At 41.0% G+C, this 15,271-nt stretch overlaps 1 protein-coding gene across 2 annotated transcripts; it reads left to right on the top strand.

Moving 5' to 3' along the window:
- Positions 1-2,589: 2,589 nt before the first annotated feature.
- On the top strand, positions 2,590-15,271 carry sec24b (SEC24 homolog B, COPII coat complex component). 2 transcript variants are annotated; one of them, XM_079479189.1, is made up of 24 exons: positions 2,630-2,877; positions 3,870-4,517; positions 4,600-4,737; positions 5,168-5,278; positions 7,787-7,870; positions 7,961-8,127; positions 8,226-8,410; positions 8,976-9,078; positions 9,801-9,927; positions 10,059-10,168; positions 10,248-10,360; positions 10,446-10,564; positions 10,687-10,742; positions 10,895-11,101; positions 11,182-11,305; positions 11,383-11,541; positions 11,635-11,808; positions 11,944-12,054; positions 12,324-12,499; positions 12,744-12,881; positions 12,981-13,085; positions 13,171-13,263; positions 13,738-13,841; positions 14,238-15,271. In XM_079479189.1, the coding sequence occupies exons 1-24, from the start codon at positions 2,787-2,789 to the stop codon at positions 14,350-14,352; spliced, it is 3,558 nt and encodes a 1,185-aa protein (XP_079335315.1). In that variant the 5' UTR covers positions 2,630-2,786; the 3' UTR covers positions 14,353-15,271. The 2 variants fall into 2 exon arrangements, with proteins under 2 accessions (XP_079335316.1, XP_079335315.1); XM_079479190.1 differs by lacking the exon at positions 5,168-5,278 and having other exon boundaries at positions 2,590-2,877.

The following is a 15,271-nucleotide window of genomic DNA, read 5'->3' on the forward strand; positions in this document are numbered from 1 at the left end:
CTCTTATGTCATCTGGGGTACATAGATTATTGAATAATAGCAATCAATGTCATTATCATAGAAATTTAATATGTTTATTTGAAACACAAATTGATATTTAGACATTGTTCTACGTTACTGTTGTCGATAATTGAGCAGCGTTTCTAAAATCGTTTCAACGCAGTGAATTAATGAAGGTTACACCAATAACTAACAATGATGTATTTACTATTAATATTTGGGAGTAAGTGTTACTGTCGGAGAAACGTGGGGATTCTCTGGAGTTCTTTTGTTCATTTGTAGCAAATTTACCATTGTCTTACTATTACCAGAGTTTAACCATGACAATTTATTATATCGACCAAAAACATGGCTACACTTTTTCTATAATAATGAATTTCTTAAGAAACTTGTGTTTCTGGAGAAGTGTGAATCTCTCGCAAACTCACAATAAACTCTGACTCCATTCTGATATGACGATAACTGATATATGACAATTCCCAGTGATTAAAAGCTAGTCTGTGTTTTTATTTCTCATAGGACGCCCAGTTATGCTCAGAGGTACGTTACAGATGTGAAATGTGTTGAAATGTTATTTAATTTAATAGCACTAATGGTTCTGTAGCCCTTAGGAAGCCTGGAGCTTCAATTTGCTAAACAGAGTTTTGTAAAGTTTGTTGTATACAGTATATGTATAAATATTGAAAATGCAATCATTTTTGTAGTACAACTATGTAGTCTTGGTTTTTCAATAAAGATATTTCCACTGCATTTGCTTGACTGAATATGATGTTCTCACATAAAACCACTAGCATTTCAGTAACCGATTTTATAAAACTAAATGAAAATGAGTTGATGCTCAAATTGCAAAAGTGCTTTTCTTTTCTTTGTTATTTGTATTTATACAGCAGCAGATATAAGATAAGTGTGTAAAATGTACCAGTAAGATAACACATCATAACAGATTCATAGCTGGTTATTTTCCGTCTGCTTTTGTCAATCACTCCTTGTTTTTTCTACCTAGTAATCATAGTTTAATGCTCTTAAGGAAAAAGTATGTGTATGACTGCCAGGGAATTATTAGCCTCCAGCAAGTAAAGTATTAGGGAGTGGTATTTATTGCTTAGAATCAGTGCCGAGACGTCTGGGGGCCCTGAGCAAACCTATGTGGTGGCCCTTGTCATAGTTAAATTTCGATAAACAACTGTAAACTATAATGAAAAAATTATTATAAATCAATTAACACACTTTAATGAATAAAACTGAAAGACAAAAAACATTAAGCGGACAGTTAGAACGATAAAGTATAAAATTTAATTCCCATTTTGATTCACATATAAAAAATATATTTACCTTAAGTAATGCATGGCTATAGCCAAACATTTAACACGCACATGCGATGTGTTTTTACTAACCAAATGAGTGATTAACAAAAACAAAACATGATCAATATAATAAACTCAAGAAAGCTAAGCATACGAAAACAGAAATAATTCTCTAAATGGGATGACACAAAAAATACATATTGGAAATACAGTGGATTGCAGTGGTTGGCATTATAGCTGAGACTCGACACATGAACACAGTTGGCGTTTCTTTCCGCCACGGACGCAAAAGACGCACAACGTGCATGTCATCACATGGTATGCACTACATGATGTCCGAGACATAAAGTAATACAAAGATATAAAGTAATACAATAAATGAAACATTTAAAGGAAATTTCCATATAATTCCTGTAAAGTTAAATCCGCAAGATACAAAAATAGCATCTTGTTTACATTAAAGTGTTTTCAAGGGGGCCCCTGGTGGTGCAGAGGCCCTACGCAACAGCACAGTCTGCGTGTGGAAGGGTCGGATCTGCTTGGAATTCACGGCACATATTAATTCAACATGTGCATTTCTTTATTAACCAATATTAAAATAATCGATGATGAAATTACATTGACAAATTTGATAGACGGCAAAATGCAGTCAATGTACATTATGCTTTTGTTTCAACTTTGTCAAATTGTCCCTGCACATCTGATATTTTTACACAGATTTGAGTTCAACTGGATCACAGGTGGGGGGTAATCTCCAAACATTCCACACACACACACACACACACCATGAGACAACGTTACACAATGTCAGTGATGAAAAGATGGGACATTCTTCCTGTTGACCAAATCTGCTGTTTTTTTAAGATTTATAAATATCTTCTTGAATAAGCAAACAAGGAAAAGGTTAGAAACAAATCAGCAGACATGGGCGCATCTGTACTCACATCTTTGTTGGACTGTTTAGAGATGAAACAATGGGAGGACAGTCAAATCTGGCCTTTCTGTAGACCGGTTTCAGCTGCCTGCGTTTCCATTTCTCAGCACGAGCTTCCTCAATCATAACAATACAATCATATTTACACAAAATCAGTGTTGATCTGTTAAATTGTGATCATGCACAACACATTTTGTAGCACAATTTGAGAATCCCATAACATAAAGCCCTTTTCAACAAGTAGATGTTCTTTCTACTATTCTTTTAAAAAGCTCATATTTTTTGTAAATTGTCTTTCTCCACTTCTACTGATTTATCTCTTTATATAGAAAGCTGTACTTATTTTTGAACCCGTTAGTTTATTTCCAGACTTTTATTTTGGAGAGCTGTCACCGGCGCGGGTCGCTGTTGATCCGTGCCGCTGATCGGATTATCGTCACAGTCTGTCAGACCCTCCGCTCCAGTGCGGGCAGGTCGATGGAGACCCACACCCGGTGACAGCGGTATAGTTTGTGTTTTTACACTCTTTGGCACGAAGACGGAGAGGCATGTCTGCACCGGGCTACACGAACCCGTCCGTAAATAATTACGGCTCGAGCTCGACGCAAAACGGAGGCGGAGCGGCGTCCTGTCAGAACGGTGCGAGAGACCTGAGCTAACAGCTAAGACATCATGCTAAAGCCGAGCTATGAAATCACATTCATATACGCGAGCCGGATGCTAGGCTAAGCGCTTTTAAGATGAGATAAAACGATGAAGGCTAGGCTAACATGTTACATGCTAAATCACAGGTCCGTTAGTTAGCAGGCCTGAGCTAGCGGCTGAAGCACCTGCACTCCTTACAGCCTTTATAGAGATCGTTGTTGTAGGGACGGATTTTCAGTTCGTTTTATTAAAATCACACGGCTGTATTTTCAGGATTTTAATGAGATTTTACTCAGTCTCGACTGCAGTCAGTCTAATACACCTGCTGCGATTAGCGCGTTAGCATCTAGTTTGGATCAGATAATGTTAGTTTAGTTGTTATGTTTTTCATTTAATAATATGATATGATTTTTTTTCATTATACCACTCCTAATCTGCGGTTGTATTTATATTGTGTAATTGGATTATATTGTGGATTTAGAGTACATCATTGTATTCAAATGTTTACTTAATATTCCCTGTAAACATAATGTTTGATTATTCTACTGACACATGCATGTAGTGTAAATATTGACGGTGCTATTTTGTTGTTTTGTAACTTTAATGCAATTTAGCATTTAATCCGAATTATAAATGATACATTGGATCTGATGTGAGGGATTAGTTTTGTATTTTCTAATGTACGTCTGTTATATATTTTGTATTTATACACCAGTTTATTAAATGACGTGTGCAAGCTGTCATACTGGTTTTGGTTATGGTACCGTGGTATAAATCCATCGATTACTGTGTAAAATATGTTTCTAAACATGGCAGATATAGGGTGTGCTTGATAGTAAATCAGTTCTTCGTATGTGCATCATACCATCACAGTAAATATTTGTAAGGGAAATGAAAGTGAGCTCTCTTATTGAAATTCGTAGAGCTATTTGCATAAAACCTGTGATTTTCCAATGCTGATCATACTCGGTGTGTTGTTTTGACAGGTCCAGGACAGACATACCCTGCCATGCATCCGTCATCCGGCTACTATAATTCTGCGCCGCCACAGACTAACCCTATTATGTCGGGCCATGCCGCTGCTCCAACCGGTAAAGTACCAGTAAGTAGCACAGACTATAGTGGAAACTACTACCTGAACAGCTCAGGTCCGTCACCGTACCCATCGGCACCAGGAACGCATCCTCCTGCCCATCATTACACCACCACTAATGCCCCTGCGTCCGGAGCAACACTTCAACACCCCGTGCAGTCATACCAGCAGGCCACGTCGTACGGCTTGCCAACCGGATACTACGGACAACAGTATAATCACCCCTCGCAGAGACAAACTCAGCCTCCCCAAACACAGCCCAGCTTGGTACCAGCATCCAGCGGCAACAACCTTGGTGCCCCGCTGTACCCTATCGTGTCTTACCCATCAGCCCCTGGGAGCAGTCAGTACGGGACACTGAGGTCCTCTCAGCCCGCTGCCGGGCTTCCACCAGTTTCTACTGTAATGCCTCCGCCGCCCACCCAGAATTCTTTGCAACAGTACCCTCAAGGGAACGGGGCCACTCCCCCACCAGCTCAAGCGGGCTACAGAGCCCCTCCTTTCAGCCAAACGGCTACTGTCAACGGCCAATCAAGTACAGGTGGGTCTGGAGGAAACCCCTTCTAATGCATTACTGAATGTTGAAAACTACCTCTTGATTGTATTTTCTGATGTTTTGATAGTTCAACAACACTATGACCAAAATCCCATGAGCCATCATTATTCCGGAGCCCCTCTCAGCTCAGAGGCCCCTAATACGCAGCGAGCACCCTCAGGAACACCTGGCACCTCTGTGCATTCTTCACCACAGCACCATCCAGGTAAGAATGATCCACTTTCACAGGTCAAAGCATCATTCGGGAAACTTAGTTTGTAGTTTTTTTGTCTTATTGGAGATCTTTCGGGTGCTGATTGTGTGTGTGATTTATTGCGTGATTTAACCAATCAATGAATCAAATCCACCCCCCTGCTTCATTTTCTCTTCACTCAGAAATGTGTTCCATTTTAAAAGCTTAATGGGTTGTGAATGTTATTTTATGTTGACGTCAACCTTCATGTCGACAGAGAAGACTTTATATTGTTCTACTTTGAGTTTTCTTCACTTTCCTTTGTCTTGGGTTGTTGTTTTGTCATCCTCATATGGGATTTGAGTAGGAGAGCCCCAGTTCTGTTTCGGCTTTCTCTCTTTCTGTACTCAACCCCTATGTCTCTCTCTCTCTCTCTCTCTCTCTGATGAATGCTGTATTTCAGGGCTGCAGTATGGTGAGCGGCGACTCAATAGCGCTGTTAGCTCGGTCCCAGGCGATCACTCCTCATCCAGTTCAGACCATGAGGAAGAGGATGAGGAGGATGAGGAAGCAGGTCTGCTTTCGCTCTTATTCCTCCACCCTCCTCTCTTATTTTTCCATGTTGTTATCCCTTCTTTTTTTTTTTACATACACAGATGTACAAGCCAAGCTGTCTTTAGATTCTCACTTTAGTTTCATCTGTTTTCTTGTCATATTCTTGTCTTCGGTCCCTTTAACTCCATGTGCGCACTCTCATTGTGTTTTTTTGTGCTTGTCTTGTTCTCTTCAGAGAGCTCCATCAAACCCATATCTTTTCATAGTGAAATGCTTTGTTTCACATACAATTACACAAGCACACACTCATGTTACCTGCCAGAACATTCAACACACAAAGCGGTCTCTCGCCTGATGGCTCCGTGTGTTGATCACTCAGTTGACCGACAGTACAAAACTACTCCGGACAGATATGTAAGAGAAAGTTCGGGCACACCTACTTCTTCTTCATGACTATTTTCCACATTTGAATAATGTACACATTTAAAGAAAGAAAAATGTACTCAGACCTGACATGATTTCTAGAACTATTGGAATTCTATCATTTACAAAAACACTACTGTATGCTACAAATATATACTACAAAATTAAAAGTTAATTTAAGTTAATTTAATGCAAACATACAAATGTTTATGTCCAATCTTTTATCATGTAGGGTGTATTTCACAAACTTCTGATGGTTATCAATACTTCTATGGTATGGTTGTGTCTCAGACAGAGGTTTTTGTGTGTTAATGTGTGAATGTTATATTTAGCTCTTCATTATGAAGTGCTGCTGTCATGTGTTCTCTCACGGGGAGTTTGGATTTCATGCTCAAGCTTGTCATTAGGATTCATTATAAACTCCAGAGGGTTATGTCTTCCTTACGGACATTCTCTGTATGTCCTCCACTCTTCAATGCTTTGAGAGACTCTTGAGAGAGAGTGTGTTCATATTTAATAATCAATGTCATATGATGTATTTCTTATTGAATGTCAATATTCAAGGGGAAGTAATGTGGATGTGGTTTTATATTATGGGGCTCGACCGTTCGGGAACATATTTGATCAAAAGTTTTGTGCCACCTTTCATAGGAATTGATATTCATCTTTTTGAGTAAATCTGGACATTCTTTCAGCTGAAAATATAAATAATAAAGAGTAAAAAAGAATGAATGTCCTCATATGATAACATGATTGGTGGCACATTTCCTAGTCTTTTGTCATTTCAGTATTTTGAAACATTATAACTTACATTATACGTAGATGTTTCAGAGAATGTTTTTAGCTTCCCTATCAGTTCTTTAGTTCAGACAGCTAATCAAGTGAGGTAAATCAGATGACAGGATCTTAGCCAATCGCAGTCCGTCTCTCTCTCCACTGTTTGGGTTATGGAGGATTAGTTTTAGGTTAATCTCTGCTGAGGTTTAGTGTTCTGTGTTCTCATTGAAAATCCTGCTTGAATATAAAATGAAGGTGCTTATAAGGTTCTTCATTGCGATGCCAAGGAAGAAACATTTTTGGTTCCACCAAAAACATTCAGCTAAAGGATATTTCAAGAACCATCTCTTTCTTACATTTTTATCATCTAAATCCGCTGTTCTCAAACTTTGTTGTTGTAAGTTCCCCTTCGTGTAGTGTGCATCGCTTTGCAGCCCGCAAATACATACTTAAAATCTTAAACCAGGCCAGAACATAGTCAACGGATAATTTAAGAAATACATTTATGAAAAATGCAACTAGAATTGCCTACTTTTAAAAAATATACTTATTATGTAATTACATAAGTTAACGTAGCCTATTCTTTACACTCCTCAGGTATTAAACAGCATTTTATTTGCCTGCTGGGGGTACGCTTTTAGCTAGATGGTGAGAGAAAATGGCACTATCAAAGAATCTAAAGAGGAAAGTTGAGTTTTGTGAATGCAAAGCCGGTGTGTCTCATCTGCAATTTAGTTGTCTCTGTTTGCAAATAATAAAATAATATAATATTAGACGGCACCACGAGACAAAGCATGGCACCTTAAAAAATAGCTGAATTTGCTTTGTAATTGTTCACGTGTTGGTGCTGAGGCCCTGCGTTATGTGCTAATGTTAGTTTTTTTCATACCCCATATTTCATGAAGGCTATTTTAGAAGTGTGTCTAGCGATCGACAGACTCCTTTGAATATCTTTCTGAACTTTTCAAATGAAAAGCTCTCAATTAATTTCAAAATAAATAATTTCTGCAAAAACGTTCTCGTACTTTTATTTTGAAGGCAAATTCACTAAAGACGTGATTGTGACGGATCTATTTCAGAACCAGCTGCAGGCAAAATAATCTAAATAATGCTGCTGGTGTGGGCCGGATATTATGGCGGGCCAGTTTTGGCCCGCGGGCCGCCTGTTGCAGCCCCCTGTTCTATGGCATCGAATGCTCGAGTCCTCCGAACTAAATTCAGATCTCTTTAAATGGGTCAAAAACTCAGAGCACACATTTTACCTCCTGTTTAAACGTTTTTTTTTTTAAAACTGTCGAAAAGAGTTTGTGTTTGTGAACTCTCACAGGTGGGGACAGCTCATCTACAACCACAGGCAGTGCTTCTCCTGTTCCCAACAGTTATGAGTCTCTGGAGGGCGGCAGTTATCAAGGTACACACCCTCGGCACGCCATGTGACAGGCCGAAATCCCCAGACAGAACTGAATGATTCTCTGACACAGTTTATTTTTTCTCACATCAGATATCTCTGGTCCTCCTGCTGCTGGTCTCGCCAAACAACAAGCTCCGCCCTTCGGCTACAATTATCCAACCATGCATTCTGCTTACCAGCAAAACCCAGCCCCTAGACCAGACCCCTCCCCTTCTCATGGAGGATACAACCCACCGGGATATCAGCAGTACTCACAGGTTGGTGATCTGAAGCTTGTTTGCTGTTTCTGTGACATTTTTCAGGAAGTGTTCTTCAAATGAGTGCCCTGTTCTGTGTCTGGTTGTGTGGTGTGTAGCCTTTCCCGTCACTTACTGAGCTGTCGTCAGCGTTGGGAGGTCTCAGTGGTGCTCCTGAGCTGGAAATGGAGACCTTGAGGCCTGTGAATCTTCTACAGGAGAGAAATATTCTTCCTTCCAAACACACACCTCCACCTGAGCCCAATCTGAGCAGTGACCTGCGCAAGGTCAACTGTAGTCCAGAGTAAGACAACTGAGATGTCGTCGTGTTGTTTATTCATCCAAAAATACAAATTCTGTCATCATGTATTCTCCCTCACGTGTACAGTTAGGTCCATAAATATGTGGACAGAAGCACATTTTTTGTTATTTTAGATGTGCATCAAAATGAATTTTCCTAAATACAATTTTATACTTTATTCACATCCAGATTTGCTGAAGGTGTAATATGAAGCTCCGCCCTTTTTCAAGGGACCAAAAGTAATTGGACAGTTGAATCACAGAAGGGATCTCAATGGGGTCCAATGTTGTTTGGTTACCAACATTCTAAAAATTATCTGCAGAAGAAAGAAACTCATACAGGTTGAAAGTGACATGAGTAAATCCCTTTGATAAATGTTGCAGCAGCAAAATGTCTCATTTCGTTGGTATCCAGCAATTCAGTGACGCAGATAATAACAGTATTAGCGTATAGGCTGTTTGTGTCAGTTGTGCTTTGACGGCACGGGTGCAAACAGCAGAGTGAGATGACATGAAGTGTGTGCTTTTCATTGTGGATCTTTTTCTCTCTCTTTCTGTCACTCTTTCAGCACGTTTCGCTGTACTCTCACTAACATTCCTCAGACTCAGGCTCTGCTGAATAAAGCCCGTTTGCCTCTTGGACTTCTGCTGCATCCCTTCAGAGATCTAACGGTAGGACTCAAGCATCAGTCAGACTCAAGTTTGACTGATCACTCCCTATTTGAGTTTGTTGCTGCGCATCTACATTTAAAATAACAAAGATGCGCATGCAATAGACATTTAACGCAACTCGTCCCAATGCTGTCTCATGCGAGCATGCTGAGAACTCTAAATTCACTGTGCAGCTCATGAAATGAAGTTAAATTCACGCAATAATTTGTGCATATAGAATTTCTAGATTTTTTTCTATAATATTAATTTACATTTTGGTTAAAAACAAAACAAGATTAAGTAGTTTTGTATTAAATAGTTTACTCTGTTACTTTAATGAAATCCACCCAGACACAGAATCATATTTTAGTGTAAATACATATTTAAATATTACTGTTTTATTGCTTAAAAGCTTTGCAGTATTTGATGTCTGCAAAAATAAAGAGCATCTTTTCTGTCTCTTTTAATTGGTTTCTGCTGCTGTAAATAAAATGTGTTTTAGTTTAACGGACACAATCCAACATTCAGGACTGAAAAACAAGCTGTTCTCTTCTCACCCACATCATTAATTGACTGCTGTAAACTGGGTCATTCAGAAACCAGGGCTGTGTTCCCCCTTATGAGAAGACGACAAAACGTCATTGTTTCTTTAGTTTAGAACATATATTGTTCAAATAGTTGATGCTAAATAGATAAAAATGTTTCCATTAACTCAATCTCTCTCTCTCTCTCTCTCTCTGCAGCAGTTACCGGTCATCACCTCTAACACCATAGTTCGCTGTCGCTCATGTCGGACGTATATAAACCCTTTCGTATCGTTTCTGGACCAGCGCAGGTGGAAGTGCAATCTGTGTTATAGAGTCAATGATGGTACGATCTTTACATTGTGCACTTTCACACTTCAATCAGTCAATAGGAAGCCGTTTGTACCCAGCAAACAGAAACATCACATCATATGTTGATATCAGCCTGCTTTATTGAAGTTGTTTGTCTTTGATCAGTTCCTGAGGAGTTCATGTATAATCCTGTTACCCGTTCATACGGTGAACCTCACAAGAGACCAGAGGTGCAGAATTCTACTGTGGAGTTCATCGCCTCCTCGGATTATATGGTAAGAGTTCGTAGCTTAAATGATCTTTTTTAACACGTGCACATTCACAGACGTGTTCTCTCTCTCTCTTTCCCCACAGCTGCGGCCTCCTCAGCCTGCTGTTTACCTGTTTGTGTTGGACGTATCCCATAATGCTGTGGAGTCGGGCTACCTGAACGTGTTCTGTCAGTCATTACTAGACAGTCTTGAAAAGTGAGATATTAGTCTTGATTTATATTGGATGTTTATGAGTGTCATGCACGTCAGATGTGACACGGTGTGTGATTGTGTGTCTCAGGCTGCCAGGGGATACGCGCACTCGAATCGGGTTCGTGACATTTGACAGCACCATCCACTTTTATAATCTACAGGAGGGTCTGTCTCAACCTCAGATGCTGGTGGTCTCTGATATTGAAGGTGAAGGGTAGTGTTACTTCCAAACAGAAAAATGCTGTTAAATGAACACCGAGTTGTTTTGTTTGAGATGAGGTCACACATCTGCTTTTGTCTGATGGCATGTTTCTGTTTGATTCTGTTAGATGTCTTTCTTCCAACACATGACAGTTTGCTGGTGAACCTTAAGGAGAGTAAAGAGGTATGAATGTCACATCAACGTATCCGGACCCGTGTTCTGCTTCCTGTTTTCTGACGTGTATCTCTGACGTGTGTTTTGGCATGATTTCTGCAGCTGTGTAACCTCTCCCAAAATCACTGACTGTGTGTGTGTGTGTGTGTGTGTGTGTACAGCTGGTGAAGGACCTGTTAAACTCTCTGCCGGGGATGTTTGCGCACACGCGTGAGACTCAGAGCGCTCTGGGTCCGGCTCTACAGGCGGCGTATAAGCTCATGTCCTCGACAGGAGGCAGAGTGTCTGTGTTTCAGACCCAGCTGCCCACGCTCGGAGCCGGTCACCTGCAGTCACGAGAAGACCCCAACCTCAGGTCCAGCACGAAGGTGAAACATCTTTCCTTCTGCACTTTTCACTGACAGCATCGATTCTGGTTGACAGCATGTTGTTGGTTGTTTGTGTTCAGAACGTCCAGAACTTGGGTCCTGCAACAGACTTCTATAAGAAACTGGCTCTGGACTGTTCTGGTCAGCAGATCGGAGTGGATTTGTTCTTGTTGAGCTCTCAATACTCGGATTTGGCTACTTTAGGTACGTACGCTACAAACATCACTCGATTTTCTTTTACATGGGCTCTGACATCGTGGAATGACACTCCTTGTTTGTAGCCGGTGTGTCCAAATACTCAGCCGGCAGCGTCTTCTACTACCCATCCTTCCATCACAATCACAATCCAGCGCAGAGACAGAAGTTCCAGAAAGATCTCCAGCGCTACCTCGCCAGAAAGATCGGATTCGAAGCCGTGATGAGGATCAGGTGCACCAAAGGTGAGGGGGCGGAGACTCCCCGTTTATAATGATTGACATTGACGTCTCTTCTTAGAGAAACACAGATTCATTTCAAGCGACGCTTTTCGACAGGCTTGTCCATCCACACTTTCCATGGAAACTTCTTTGTGCGCTCCACTGATTTGCTGTCTCTGGCCAATGTGAATCCAGACTCCGGTTTCGCCGTACAAATGTCCATCGAGGAGAGTTTAGCCGACACGTCGCTCGTGTGTTTTCAGGCGGCTCTTCTTTACACGTCCAGCAAAGGTACACGCATGCATGTGTGCGTCCACGTTATCTTAAGTCTAATTCCATCACTATTGCTCTCCATATTCGTGGTGTTTGTGGGCATGATCAGCACGTTTATTGACACTCTGATTGGTGCTTATGGGTGATTGACAGGCAAGCGTCGAATCCGAGTGCACACACTGTGTCTGCCGGTGGTCGGTCAGTTGAATGATGTGTTTGCTGGTGCAGATGTCCAGGCCATCTCATGCCTGCTGGCTAACATGGGTGAGTAAAACGCACACGCATCCACAAAGAGACGTTGACGTTTGTGTTTTTGTGTCATTATGCTTTCCACACTGTCCTCTTGCTAGTGTTCATGTTCTCTGAGTCTTATTGTATCGCCTATTTTATTTAGCTTTTTTCAAAGCAGTTTACAAATGACAGTGTATTTATTATATGATATGGTAAGTACTCAAAGCTCCTGTAACCACAAAAAATTCTGTGGTTGTGTTCAAGGACTAAAGCTTATTCTGATTCTTTCTCTGTCGCTGCAGCTATCGATCGCTCCATCTCCTCCAGTCTGTCCGATGCGAGGGATGCATTAGTCAATGCAGTGGTGGATTGTTTATCAGCCTATCGTGCTAACGGCTCAAACATCCAGCCCTCCGGACTGATCGCCCCGGCCGCCCTGCGTCTCTTCCCTCTTTATGTACTGGCTCTGCTCAAACAGGTGGGGGCGCTGTACACAAACACTGTCAGAGGATCAGTTATTAATTGCAGAGTGATAAACGGGCTACAGGGTGTAACTTGCAGTCATATTTCTTCATATTTTTTTAGATGAATTGCTAAATATTGCACCAAAGTTTGTGTTTGTAAATTCCCAGCTGTTTTTATTTGACTATTTAGACTCTTTTAAACAACAGAAGATGAAGGTATGTCGTGAATAACGGTGGACTGATTGTTCTGTCCTGCAGAAAGCATTGCGCACGGGTACCAGCACACGTCTGGACGAGCGAGTGTTCGCCATGTGCGAGTTCAAGAGTCAGCCGTTACATCAGATCACACGCATGGTTCATCCAGACCTGTACAGAATCGACAACATGACTGAACAGGTAACACAGAACACACAGGTGTGCTCTGGTTAACAGAATGAGGTTGTAGGATCTCAAACAATTACGATCTCTCATTACCTGCTGGTGTGTTTCCTCTAGGGGGCGCTGCACCTGAATGACTCCGTGATCCCTCAGCCGCCCTTACTGCAGCTCACGGCAGAGAAGCTTACTAGAGAGGGAGCATTTCTCATGGACTGTGGCAGTGTAAGAACTCAATCTCTGCTGGATCTCTGCCCACTTCAGTGAACTTCTGTAGACTCAACTCTCTTTCATTCTCTTTGTCCTGTAGGTGATGTACTTGTGGGTGGGCAAATGTTGTCATGAGACGTTTGTACGGGATGTCTTGGGCTGCCCCAACTACGCATCCATACCCGTAAACATGGTGAGTGCACGTTTACCTTTATCTCTCATCCTGTGCCGTTACCCAATCAAAGAAATACATATTTTTCTTGCTATTACATAAGAATGTAAGCTGTAAAATTTAAACATTCAAGATACAAAGCTCACAAAGCAAAACATTTTCTGATGGCTCATTTGACCAACAACGGTTACACGTCAGATCTTATTCAGTATTTTGATCATGTGATCAAGTTGCGAGTCAGAAGGTGTCTTGAGTTTTCTTCTCATGTTGAAGGCGTCTCTGTTAATCTGGTTCATGTCACCACAGAGAGACTTGTGACCGGTGTATTGTTTCTTTAAGAATCTAGATCCTAACCTCATCCATTCATGCCAAAAACGGTTTCCTTAACCACAGCAGGCGGGCAGCTTCCAAATATTCCTTCAATCCCAGACATTTTACAGACAAATCCATTTGGGAATGTTAAGATAACTTGTTTTTTTGTGTGTGGTTTTGCAGACTGAAATTCCTGAGCTGCAGACGACGTATTCAGAGAGGACTCGAGCGTTCCTGTCGTGGCTGCTGGAGGCTAGAACCTTCCATCCTGCTTTTCATGTGGTCAAGTACGTCTGCTCTCTCTGTGTGTGGATATTTCTCAATCTCTTTATCTCTCCCTCTCTGTTATTCATAGCCGTAGAGCAGCGCGTGTTCCTGAGGGAGGATTGTGTGTTTTTATATCTCCTCTCACAGTTGGAGCTGTTACATTCCTCAGTGTTTTTAGATCATTGGTTATGAAATATGTGTTACACAGAGCTCGCTAACTGTGTTTTAAAGACAGCAATATTAAATATCACACTTTTTACTTTAGGATAAAAAGTATTTTGTCTTTAATGTCATCAGGATTTGATGATAATACTGACTGTACAGTTTTTGCTCTTCTGCCTGCGAAGAAAATCCTGTTGTAATTTTAACAAAGAAAACCCCTCTTTATCTCTCTCTCTCTCTCTCTGTCCCTGTAGGGATGATGCGTCCGTCAAGAGCAGTTTTTTCCAGCATCTTGTGGAGGACCGCACTGAATCGGCCTTCTCTTATTATGAGTTCTTGCTCCACGTTCAGCAGCAGATGTCCAAGTAGAACTGTATATAAGCAGCTCCAGGTTTACAGCTAGCTTCTGTTCCACAGCTCAACTTTAGCACGGACCTCTTTGATTGGACCGCAAGGCAGGCAGGGACATGCCCAGCTGGCCAATCGCAGCCTGTGGTTTCTATGGGGGATTGTTTATAGACATTTGAGTATAAATGATGTTTTAAAAAAGTGAATGAATGAATGAAAAGTGAACAACTATGACATAAAAAAGCTCCAGAGCGGAGGACAAAGTGTAGCAGTAGAGCGGATTACACATAGAGACACTGATCAAGCTGTCAATCATTCCTGTGCTGCTTCATATTCTGCCATTGTGGATCACTGGACTCCGACACAGTGGTTTTAAATTACTGAATAACATTTCTCCCATTGCCTTTAGGATTACGTTTGCCCGTTATTGTCACATTGTGTTGTTGTAAATTCATCTTTTGTTTTGTTTAGTTTTTATATATATCCACATTACATGAAATGCTCTCAATTCCCTGTGTTACTTATTTCATACACACTGTGTGCTTTTATCATTTATCTATATTTGCTTTCCCCCACGTCTGATTTCCATTCACGTCCCTTTCTTCTTTTCTCTGCTCCCTTTTGCTTTCTTTCTTGATCTTGTAATGCGCGTTGTGAAACGTGTCTGTTGTAAGGGTGTAATGGTTCATCTGTTTTCATGCACCATCTCAACAGTGTCTCATCAGATTCTCTCTTCTGTCTCATGTTGTCTCGGCTGCTGCTGGAAACTGTTGTTTAATGAAGCTATGACGTTCCTCGCTGACAGCTCGTTGTTTTCTGAGAGAGAACAAATCAGGCCGGCGACAGATGTTGCTTTCAACTTGTTACTCTCAACAAAAATATTTTAATGTGCTATAAATTATGACAAGCTTATTGAATAAAATGAAATGATAATTCTTGC

The sequence above is a fragment of the Barbatula barbatula genome, assembly GCF_947034865.1.
Source record: "Barbatula barbatula genome assembly, chromosome: 18".
In the NCBI taxonomy this organism is placed as follows: Eukaryota; Metazoa; Chordata; class Actinopteri; order Cypriniformes; family Nemacheilidae; genus Barbatula; species Barbatula barbatula.